A 10,918-nucleotide genomic window follows, 5' to 3' on the forward strand; every position below is an offset into this window, starting at 1 on the left:
AATATTTCAGCTCCCTGATGGGCTATCCCAAATATCTGGCTAACAAGAGAAACGAACCTGATTTGCGTGTTACTGTCGGGGTTTTCACATACGTGTTGTGCGCACTGACATCCTCGGCTATTGATGAGCTTTTCCTAGGCAACAGTGGAGGGGGCTGGTTTGACTCTGGAGTCTAATGGAGTTGCACAAGAAAAAAATAATTCATAAGCTGCTGATCCAGCTAAACAAATAAGAAAAGAGGAACGTGACGGCAGTGTGTTTCTGTTCAGTAATACACACACCCATAGTTACCATCCAACATGGTGCCTGCAGCAGACTTTATAAGCGACGAGTTATGCATGTACCAATAGTTCACCCAAAAATGAAAACTCAATCATTTACTCACCCTTGAGTTCTAAACGTGTTTTGTTCCACCAAACAAAAAAAAAAATTACATTTGCCACATGTTGGCTGCCGTACAAGCATTTCACTGCATATCGTACTGTGTATGACTGTATGTGACAAATAAAATTTGAATTTGAATTTGAATTATGACATGCTCTTGTTCATACAGGGAAAATGAAGGAAACCGACATGCTTTGATGAATGTGCAATGCTGTCCGAAGCTGCATGTTAACTTTGTGCTAATATTCATATTGAAAAATGTTTGTCATGTACCTTAACTGACCACAGTGCTGTAAATCTGAATAGTGGAAAATTTAAATTAACTGAATTATGCTGGACACCCCTTGGGATTCTCCAAGCAACACAGTGTGGGTTTTATTCAATGCATCCATATTTTGAACAAATCAGTTGAGTGAATGATTCAACGACTTAGTCATGCTTCATTCCTCAATGAATCTATCCTCGTTTTCCATCGTTTTATATTGAAACCACTGATCACATACAGTAACATTACATATGCAATTGTAATTGCTGTGTAAATGCCTGCTGAGCTGCAATAAACTTCAGATGCAGCTTTTCTGCCAGCTCTCTCCAGTGCACATGGATTTTGTTGATATAATGATTTTATTTCATTGGTAACAGTCCTATATTGTCTTATTCTAAATGAGTTCATTAAATGTAAGAATTTGGCATTCAAAGATAAGCGCGGACAGATGTGCCCTTATAAAAGAGGGAAACGTTATTTGTCACTAACGGTAAAAAATAATTCTTAATTGCTTTTAATTTATTACATTGATTCTTTGTAGAGAAGTATCTTTATGGATCTATTATGCTGTGCAGACAGTACATAGACATCTATGTATGGACAACATGATAGTGGTAATGTTTAAATAAGCAGTAAAGAAGTACAGACTACATGATACTTTTATGATGCTTTGTCATTATTGGAGGTTGACAGCGTCCATCCCGAGTCGTTTTCATTGTATAGCAAAGAGCATGTTAGAAATTTTGCTAAACATTTTGTTTTCAAGCAAGCTGTATGGATTTGGAACAAGATGAGGTCCCACTTTATATTAGGTGGCCTTAACTACTATGTACTAATATTTTAAATTAATCATTTGATACAATGCATTTATTGTGCACATACACTGCCCTCCAAAAGTTTGGAAACACCCCAACCTTCCAACAAGACAATGACCCCAAGCACACTTCCAAGCTGTGCAAATCTTATTTGGAGAGGAAACAGTCAGCTGGCATCATGTCTGTCATGGAATGGCCTCCCCAATCACCCGACCTCAACCCAATCGAGCTACTATGGGAGGAACTGGACCGTGATGTCCGTAAGAAGTGTCCAACTAGTGTGAATCATCTATGGGCAATCCTTCAGGAGGCTTGGAGTAATATACAGTATCAAGTCAATGTCTGAATAAACTGACAGCTCGGATGCCCAGATTATGCAGAGCTGTAATAGCTGCTAATGCTGGATATTTTGATGAATCAAAAAATGTAAGTTTTTTCTATGTATAAACTGTTTATGATATAAAACATGTTTTCGTAGTTTGTGTTGTTAAATTATCACAAATTAAAAAGGATTCATGCCAATATTGTCCAAAACCCCACTTTTCTAGGGCGTTTCCAAACTTTTGGAGGGCAGTGTACATGTTTTTACATTGTACTTATATTTTTAAAAATACCTATAATATAATTACATCTGTAATACATTTTTGTAATTACATTTATAATTACACTGTTGACCCATCTCTTACACCTAAACCCACCCTTAAACCCACCCATACCACCCTAACCTACCCGTATCCCACCTCAATAGCAGCAAGTGTTTTGAAATAAAATATGACCACAATAAGTACATTGTACTTATTTTTTGATGCAAGTACATAGTAGTTAAGACCACCTAATATAACGTGTGACCCAAGATGATCATATTTTTGGATGAACTATTTTTTTTAAATTGAATGCGGTACTTTTTAACCGTTCGATACAAGTGTGTGAGCAATTAATTTTCCATCCCTCATTAACATGAACCACAGAGGGGAATTTTGGAAAATATAGTAATAGATAATCCGGTAATAGCCGATCTAAGAATGACTCATTATGAAACCTAGACATTCATGTTTGAATTCTGCATTTCTGTTGTAGTGGGTGAATAAAAGCTGATGCTTACATCTAGCAGAGGAGGAGCAGGAGCCCGTTTTCCCTTTGTCTGACCCAGCGAAAGGTTGTCAAGCTGTTTGGTCACAACACTCCTCAAGTTTGGTGATTTAGATTCAGACTTGGAGGACTTCTTAGGCACTTCTGAACTGGATGGCTTCCTCTTTGGTGGACGAGGAGGTGGTTCCTCAATTTTGCCTACAAGTTTATGATATTCATAGTAGAATTTCTCTGTCACCTCAGTGACTGTCTCTACATGACGCTCTGGGGACTCGGACCACGGCAAATGCTCGGAGGTGAAGCAAAGAGACATCTGTAACCAGCGTACTGGCAACTCAAAGCACCAGTCTGGTTTATTCGGTAGGCTTGTCAACACCACGGTCTCCGTGAAAGTCTCCTCAAGCTTAAGTGCTGGTAGCCCCATCAGGGGATCTTTTTCTAGGTCTTTATCCCGACTCACAACTTTAACATCCAGAGGCAAAGAGCTGCTTACTAAATCTGTTAATTTATACTTTTTGTTGTCTAAAAGCTTTTCCACAAAGTAACCCGTCATAAACAGTGGCAGACAGATTTCCTCGCTATCTTCTTCTTCATCGTCCTCATCCTCGTCGTCCACCTCCATAGTTCGTTTGCAAATTAGACATTCTAATTTCTGAGCAGCTCCATCCATCAGCGCCTTTCCCAAAACCTCCAGCTGTTCTCCGACACTGAGCGCAGGCATTCCCTCTTCCTCCACTGCCTCGCAGTGCCGAGTCACGCTTACTTTCAAACCTGGAGACTGAGAGGATGCCACGTATAGCTCGTACACTGATTCAAATTCCCGCACCCTCCTTCTCATTCGTCCCCCATACCCCTCTGAGATGATGAAGTACTGTTTTCCCTTCCTCCCCTTTGGAGTTGAGGCTAATATCATTGTGGTTGTGCCATACGCATGTAACACGAGCCGCCTGCCACTTTGCAGTTCTTGGAACCAGCTGCAATTAAAAAACTGGTTGCCTTGTGGGCCATCAAGGATCTCTGCCATAGTCGGGAAGGACTCCGTTGGCTGACTCACAACTTCAGTCATTGAAAATGGAGTTATGAAAACTAAATCCTGCTCCTGTTCTGTCACGTCCTGGACATCCACTTCCAGGCTGGATGGGAACTTGACAACATTCTTCCTCACTATATGTAAAAAAAACACAATTAACAAACATTTATTCCAAGACCATTTCCATGCATCAAGCCTCTATGATTAGGGCATCTAGTCCTGCTGCTGGAGAGCCAGGGCCTCATTTATAAAATGTTGTGCAGAAACCGTTCTAAATTTGATCGTATTATCATCTCTCAAATATGCGTATGGGTGATTCACACACTCTACAAAATGCTGGGTTAAATACAACCCAGTGCTGGGTAAATATTGGACTGAACCAAGTGGCAACCTCCCGCTCTCTCTCTTGAAACCAACACAGTAGTGACTAAACCTGTAATTCATCGACTGGCCGCTAGAGGCTGGCTCCAAAAGGGAGTCAATCCCATAGACCCCCCCCATGTTAAAATGCCCAAATTTGCAGCAGAAAAAAGTTGTTTACAGCCTGGTACAAAAAGTGGTTTTGGTCTATATAGCTAATTTTGCCCTTCATTACAACTGTGAGGGAGGTTAATTTTTTTATAACTCATCCGTTTAAATTATATTAAGCCTTAGAGTTCTGCATAATTAAGGGCGTGGCCACTTGAGTAACAGGTGGATTGCCGCTGCTGTCACCACTGTTGCGCTAGGCGGGCGTGCTTTCAGCAACCAGCTCCACCCACCTCCCGCATCTTTGCCCATTTTCGATTATCCGGGAGTGATGCACTGCCAAGATGGCGACGGCCGGCTCCACCCACTTTGAGCTTCAAAAATGCTTTTCTGAAACCTACGGGTGACGTCATGGACACTACATCCATTTTTTTTTACAGTCTATGGACAGAACACATGCTGGGTTGTTTTCAACCAAGAGTTGGGTTAAATGTTTAAACCAACCACTGGGCCTAAACAACCAATCGCTGGGTTCATCCATAGTTTACCCAGCGTTGGGTTGTATTTAACCCAGCATTTATGCTTCATTTACGCATGTATGCTTCTCTTTCAGATGTGAAATCTGAAACATATAAATAATAACATATAAAAAGATCACCAATCATCATAATTTAGAACAGCGAGCTGCAAGAACAGCTTACGTTTTCAAAAACCTGTAGTACTCCCAACAAGAAAAAGTGCATACGTCTGCTTAGACCCTGGCGTGACGCTAAGCAGTTTTCCACATCAAAGACAGTTTTTATAAATATGAATATATAAATAAATATTTAGAAATATTTAAGGGTACACACACACACTAAGACTGCCCATACACACATGCATGGATGTTTCTAGTAATCCTGAAGACCTTGATTAACTGGTTCAGATGTGTTTAATTAGGATTGGAGCTAAAATGTGCAGGATAATGGGCCTCCAGGAGCACGACTGGACACCCCTGTTCTATGACAGGTGTACTCAGTCCCAATCATGGAAGACAGCAATTCTGCTCCAACATATTGGCCTGTAGTTTTCAGGGAAACCCAAAGACCTTGATTAACTGGTCCAAGTGTGTTAGAGTTACGACTAAACTCCGCTGGGAGGTGGACCTCCAGGAGTAGCAATGAGTGATGACTGATAGCCCTATTCCACCAACATGGTGCTTGACTGGGGATCTGCAAACCACTTTTTGAGCTTGCTTTCATTGACTTGCCAAACAATGATGTACAGTAACCGATCGTGTGTTGCAAGTTTAAGAACATATATTAGCACCAAAAGTAATTTGATTAAATCACAAGCTGCTTTTGATGCAATGATCAGAAGTTATAGTACAATTCATATTTTCATAATTTCCACTTCAGACTGCTTTATTGATTATATTATAAAGTCGCTTTCAAGAAAAGTCAGTGAACTCTGTGGCCATATTTGCAAGGCTTTCGGGTAGTTTCTCCAGGAATGCAAAACCAACTTCTGTCTACTTAAATGGGGAAATACCAGAATCTTAAACACTGCTTGCATCCTTTCAAATCAGCAAAAAAATAGACATGCAATATTTTCTTATCAAAGAGCAAGTTGGTTCAGCCAATGCACACCCAATGCATTTCAGGACAATGATGGTTTCTATGGGAAGTGGAGCTTCTTTACCAGTTGGCAATATGAAAATTGAATGATGATATATGTTTGTAGGGCAAAACCTGGAAACAAGTTCACATTTTCGCTGTGTAACAGCCTAGAAGTGCCGCACTTCTGGTTCCATTCTTCTGAAGTCAGTGGCTTTTCTGAATGGGTTTTTGGGTAAACGCCTGAAATAAGGTCTGTGGTTCACACAAGTGCAAGATATTTTCATGTTTCATTCTACAGCATTTTACTTGTCTTTAATATGGCAGTTGCTAACAAGTGGTCGGGCACGGTTTCAGAGGTTGGGCATGGCTTAATTTCTGCAATAATGGGTTTTTGTCGAGGGAACCAGGGTGATACTAACTTCCTGTGCTAAAATAAATACATCATCAGTGCAGCACCCCATGTGCTGGACAATTATGGATCTGGCTTTGGCACCAGCAACAAGTCGGTGGGAAAAAGACTTGACAAATATTTACCAAGTAACACTGTTGTACTTACTATGCATGATGGCACTGATTTCATACACTGGGCTGAACATCAACAAGCTTCCACTGTTGCTCTCGGCTGTACTGCGGAAGCGACGGCAGCTCAGTCTGGATGACGACATGATTTCCTGTAGGGAGTAACCATGGTCACTTTGACACTCGTAAAACTCTCCTTTGAGTGCCAGAGGAAGGAGCATCTCTGCAGAGGCCATGTTCTGCCCCACCACCTGACACCGTGCCAGTCTTTCTCCATCTCTGACAACCTCCACTGACAGCAGGGTCAGCTCTTTTCCTGCAGGTAGTGTGAAGCGGTCTATAGTCAGCTCGTTTTGGCATTTGAAGGTGAAGGAGCCGCAGGCGTCCACTCCAACAGGACACAAACCCACAATTTCCTCTATTGTATTGTACGGTAGGTCCTCAGCGACGAGACTGAAGTGACCTAGAGAGATGCACAGCGTGTTAAAATCAATAAACTTGCCCAGTTAGCTTTTAGTTTACAAATTCATTTCCTTGAACAACAGCCTCCTTGAAGGCTTAAAGTCTTATTTATGGATAGACAACTGCTTTGGATTAAGCTGTCCCAAGTGAAAAAAGTGCACCTTCTTAATAGACTTCAAGTGCTCTATTTTCATGCACTAATTTTGTACTTAATATACTAAAAATACTTTTTAGTACTTCTTAAGATCATCTAAGTGTCCCAAAATAGCAGTTGAGAGCACTTAGATGATCTTCCCCCGGTTTCACAGACAAGGCTTAAGCCTAGTCCTAGACTAAAGTGTAAGTCTGAGCTGTTTGAACTGAAATAAACTTGCACTGACTGGTCTTAAAATATATCGGTGCCTTTGTTTTGTCTCAAGATGCACACCAGTAATGTTTTTTTTCTATGCATGTTTATAAAAATTACTTAAATGTCCTAATTGAACAATGACCTAATCCTGGTTTAGTCTAAGCCCTGTCTGTGAAACCAGGCACTTAAGTCTTAAGAAGAACTAAATAATATTTTGTGAGTATATTAAGTATAAAATTAGTGTGTGAAAATATAGCATTTATGTACATTATGGAACTACTTAAATATTCACATTTAATTATTTTTAGCAATAATTTCTTCTTTCCCTATATAATTTGGTTTAAAATGCATGATCCCAACTTAAAGGATTGCTTGGTTTGAACATCCAGGCACAATATAATGATAGACGGATAGGTAGGATCTGTATGTCTGTCAAATGGCTGGGAAGCCTGTTTGAAAATGATCTTTATTTCTTTGGAATTCCATTTGGTGAGGTTAGAACTGTAGAAATAATGCACTTTGCCTGTAGATTATTTTCAACAATGTTTTAAATGGAAAATACAGCTAAATCGATGTGAATCCTGTCCCAGTTTACTTGTAATCATACAGGCTACTGTTTACTCTATAATGTAAACATACTGCATGTTTAATACCACAAGAAGAGGTTTCACTAGGTCCAAATACTCAGCTCTAGTTTATATTAATTTACTTGCAAACACCTTGCAGTGGTTTAGTGGCTCACCTGGATATCCAGTAGGCAATTCAAATGAAGCTCCAGTCTCAATCTCCTCACAAGACACAGACAGAAGCTCTAAACCAATGACCTTCACCAAATCTCCAGTAGATAAACACACTTCGCTTCCCGAAATCTCATAAATGGAACCTGAAAACAATAACACATCATCATGCCTTATTTGCATAACTTCCTGGGTTCATATATAAGTTCATTTATAAGAAATTCCTGTAAAATGTTAACGTGGACTTTGATTGCAAACATGCCATAGCCTCCTGAGAACAATAAAAGAAAAGTTGTACATTTCCTCATTATATTATTACATTGTTTGGAGGATACGAAAATAAAAAGTATATTCAGTACCAGTAAATTTTTGGTTTCCAGGCTATTTATTTTTGAAATTTTTTTGCATTTTGTATGCATACTAATGCCTGCATTTAATAGGCGTTTAATAGAAATCAGATTTTCAGGTCTTCGACAGCTCCAGGACACTTGCACCTGAACCAAACTTTGCACTAAGATTTGTACAAAGATTCTCAACCATGGTATGATTTGATATACTATTTTGCTTTACACAATATGAGGGTAAACATGGCCAAACATGGGTTTTGCTATTATAAGAAACTGTGTTGAACTGGTTTAAATCGTATCTTTCACAACGTTCTCAGATCTCAGACTGTGCCTTTGTGTCAGGGTGTCCCTCAGGGGTCAGTTTTGGGTCCTGTTTTATTTAGTGTTTACATGCTACCTCTTGGGCAGATTATTCAGAAGTACGGCCTGGGTTATCATTGTTATGCGGACGACACCCAGATTTATTTTAGCACTCAGCCTGATTCCACTACTTCCTCTTTGACTCTTTCTGCCTGTTTGTTGGAAATCAAGGCATGGATGAAACACAACTTTCTAAAGCTAAATGGTTCTAAAACCGAAATTGTATTAATTGGCACTCCATCTAATGTTAATAAATGCAGTAATTTTAAACTTTCAGTTGACAATACTCAAATATCTCCTCATGCCCAGGTGCGTAATTTAGGCCTTATTTTTGATGCTCAGATGACTTTTAATTCTCATTTCAAAAACATAACTAAAGTTGCTTTTTTCCATCTTCGTAACATTGCTCGCATTAGACCCTTTCCTTCCAGGCCTGATGCTGAGAGGCTTATTCATGCCTTCATCACATCACGGCTTGATTATTGTAATTCTCTCTTTGGGGGTTTACCAGCAAGTTCTGTTAAGAGATTGCAATATATACAAAACTCAGCTGCGCGAGTTTTGACTTATACATCTGCACGCCATCACATTACCCCAGTGCTCCAGCAACTTCATTGGCTCCCGGTTCAATCACGTATTGATTTTAAAACTCAGATTTTAACCTATAAAGCTGTGCATGGGTTGGCTCCAGATTACATCTGTGATTTGGTCACTCTTTCTACTCCTCGCTCTCTTCGCTCTGCTGGTTGTCTCTCCTTGTATCAGCCTCGTTGTAAATTAAAAACCATGGGGGGGAGGGCTTTTTCTTATAACGGGCCTAAGCTATGGAACGCATTACCTGCGTTCATTAGGAATGCGGCTTCCTTGGATTGTTTCAAGAAACTTCTTAAGATGCATCTTTTTAGTAAAGCTTTTAATTTGTGATTATTTACTGTGATTTTATTTTGATATTATGTAGTTTTGGTTGATTTGTTATTTTGTTTGTACATGTTGTAGCGCTTTGAGTTTAAGAAAGGCGCATTACAAATCAAATGTATTATTATTATTATAAGCAGTGTATCTGGCAGAAGTCTCTGATTTGAATATTAATGTGTTATTTGGGCAACATGCAATGAAAAAATATAATAATGAGAGTAATACCTTAGCAATATTTTCATATAAAATCTCATATTTCATAGAAATCTTGATGTATAATTTATTTCCCTAATCACTTAATATGTCTGATAAGCATGTCCAACTGTCCTCTTCAGTAGACATGTATGAAAATGATGCGTGTCTCATAACAGAAATTCATATTCTGCTCAGAAACCCCACTAAAAGATGTCCTGAGATATTCATTTAAGAAAAACCATTTGAAAATTGATATTATCTTCCTCTGTGATGAGGCATGGTACTTATTGTTAGTAGGCTTTGTTTTATTGTACTTCAATCATATGTACAACATCCTCTCTATTTTTGCAGTTTTATGTTAAAGCAAATCGGAAAGATAAATAAACCTACTATACTGCACAAAAAGCTGTAGTATATTAATCTAAATTATGGTCACATGCATATCCTGATGTATAAATAGCAGTGTTCACATTTGATTTGAGATCACTCTTTATGAGAAACAATCTTAATAATCTATTGGTTTTTGAAGCAACACATGAGACTAAAGTCGACTGCTCATTCGGTCTCACGTCTACTTGAACTGAAGATACAAAGCGTAAACCACACTGACAATGAAAAAAAGATCTTAAACCTCATGTCCTGTTTGGGGTTGGAGAGACCCCACAGCCATTTCAAAAACACAAAAGCATTTAGTTTACGCTGAAGTAAGACATTTTAACTTGGTGGAACGCTTGGCAAATGTTATATTACTTTGGTTTAGGGTGATCCCAGGCATAAAATATAACAATGTGCATTCAGGTTTCATATGCTCATTGTCTATTTGTAATTTTCACTCTGTTTTCAAATGTAAAAATGGGTCAAAACTAAATTAAACAGAAACAGCATCATATACTCTTGTTTATGTCATGTTTCTAAAAAAAAGTGCATGCCTATTTAATACAGGGGGTCGCAGCTCCTTTATTTTTTACATCATTGTACATCTCTGGGACTAAAATCAAAGTCTTAACAACATAGCCATTAGGTAAACATTCTTGTTCCTTATTTTACAAAATGATTATGGTTTCAAGATAGCCTACATAAAACTGGGAGAATTATTACCAATCACAATGCAAAATAAATGGAAAAAAAAAAATTACTTTGGGTGAAGAACAATATATGATCTTGCTTCTTGTTTTGTGTTTTTATGCCTTGAGAAAGTCTCATACAGAATATGCAGAAAGAGAGAGTAAAATGATATAAACCTACCCTGGAAATAAACCCCAGAGCAGATCTGCAGGATGCGGGGTAGAGACTGTTGATCCAGAGAGCTGATGAAGTCTCTGAGAGACTGGAGGAGGTCTCCCATCTCTCTCTCAGCTGCAGACACTCACACACTGAGCTGATCT

The 10,918-nt window shown here is 38.9% G+C and overlaps 1 protein-coding gene across 1 annotated transcript in view; it reads right to left on the bottom strand.

Annotated features, from left to right (window-relative positions):
• Positions 1–10,910, bottom strand: part of LOC306887416 (protein THEMIS2-like) — an 11,334-nt gene extending 424 nt beyond the window's left edge. The window contains exons 1-5 of the mRNA XM_079445112.1: positions 10,779–10,910; positions 7,722–7,862; positions 6,206–6,631; positions 2,567–3,717; positions 58–172 (exon numbers count right to left, since the gene is read on the bottom strand). Coding sequence (XP_079301238.1) covers positions 58–172; positions 2,567–3,717; positions 6,206–6,631; positions 7,722–7,862; positions 10,779–10,878 — 1,933 coding nt within the window. The 5' untranslated portion in view covers positions 10,879–10,910. The remainder of the gene's footprint in view (positions 1–57; positions 173–2,566; positions 3,718–6,205; positions 6,632–7,721; positions 7,863–10,778) is intronic.
• Between the last annotated feature and the right edge of the window lie 8 nt (positions 10,911–10,918).

This window comes from Barbus barbus (assembly GCF_936440315.1).
Source record: "Barbus barbus genome assembly, chromosome: 21".
In the NCBI taxonomy this organism is placed as follows: Eukaryota; Metazoa; Chordata; class Actinopteri; order Cypriniformes; family Cyprinidae; genus Barbus; species Barbus barbus.